Below are 790 nucleotides of genomic sequence, written 5' to 3'. Positions count from 1 at the left end.
TCCTAAGAATACATTCATCACACTTATCTTAAGTGAGTCTTCATATGTGAAAATCATTGTGCTCCCAATAGAAACATGATAACTTTGTACAAATTAAGATTCATAACCAGATCCATGACTACAAACAATGTGACAAATCAAAACAGTAAATGGTGTTTTCTCCAATTTCTCTCAAGCCATCTGAGTGAAGACTGAGTAAGGTCAGCTAGATTACAGCAGTGCTTAACTCCACTGAATATGCTTCTGTGACATAAAAAAGCACCACATCTCACACCACAACCTAAACACTCAGACTTGTACCCTACATCACCAGTACACGTTATGTCATCCCCTTCCTGGTTGCCAGGGCAATGCAGTTGATGCCTGTCATATCTGAGTTAAGTGGAAAACACACAGGCAAAGTTTATTTTTCTAAGTGATGCTCATGATTCATCAAGTTCCAAGTTTTGATGTTAATCCATTTAATTGCCCTAATAGTTTCTGCCAGGCCCCCTTCACCTCCTTATTCCTTAGACTATAAATCATGGGGTTCAGCATGGGTGTCAAAATGGCATAGAAGAGAGAGATCAACTTCTCCTGAAGGCCAGAGGGGCCAGAGCTGGGCTGGATGTAAATGAAAATGGCCATGCCATAGCACAGGATAACTACTGTGAGGTGAGAGGCACAGGTGTGGAAGGCTTTCTTTCTTCCCTCTGTGGACCTGATCTTTAGGATGGTGGAGATGATCTTGACATAGGACAAGAGAACCAGGCAGAATGGTGACATCAGCAGGACAATGCTAGAAACCATG

At 42.0% G+C, this 790-nt stretch overlaps 1 protein-coding gene across 1 annotated transcript in view; it reads right to left on the bottom strand.

Moving 5' to 3' along the window:
- Positions 1-432: 432 nt before the first annotated feature.
- LOC106725507 (olfactory receptor-like protein OLF3) overlaps positions 433-790 on the bottom strand; it is an 850-nt gene continuing 492 nt past the window's right edge. The window contains exon 2 of the mRNA XM_014536898.1: positions 433-784. Within this exon, the coding sequence (XP_014392384.1) occupies positions 433-784 (352 nt within the window). The remainder of the gene's footprint in view (positions 785-790) is intronic.

This window comes from Myotis brandtii, unplaced genomic scaffold (genome assembly GCF_000412655.1).
Source record: "Myotis brandtii unplaced genomic scaffold, ASM41265v1 scaffold168, whole genome shotgun sequence".
Lineage (NCBI taxonomy): Eukaryota > Metazoa > Chordata > Mammalia > Chiroptera > Vespertilionidae > Myotis > Myotis brandtii.
The sequence above is the reverse complement of the archived record's forward strand: the minus strand, read 5'-3'. Positions and strand labels throughout refer to the sequence as shown.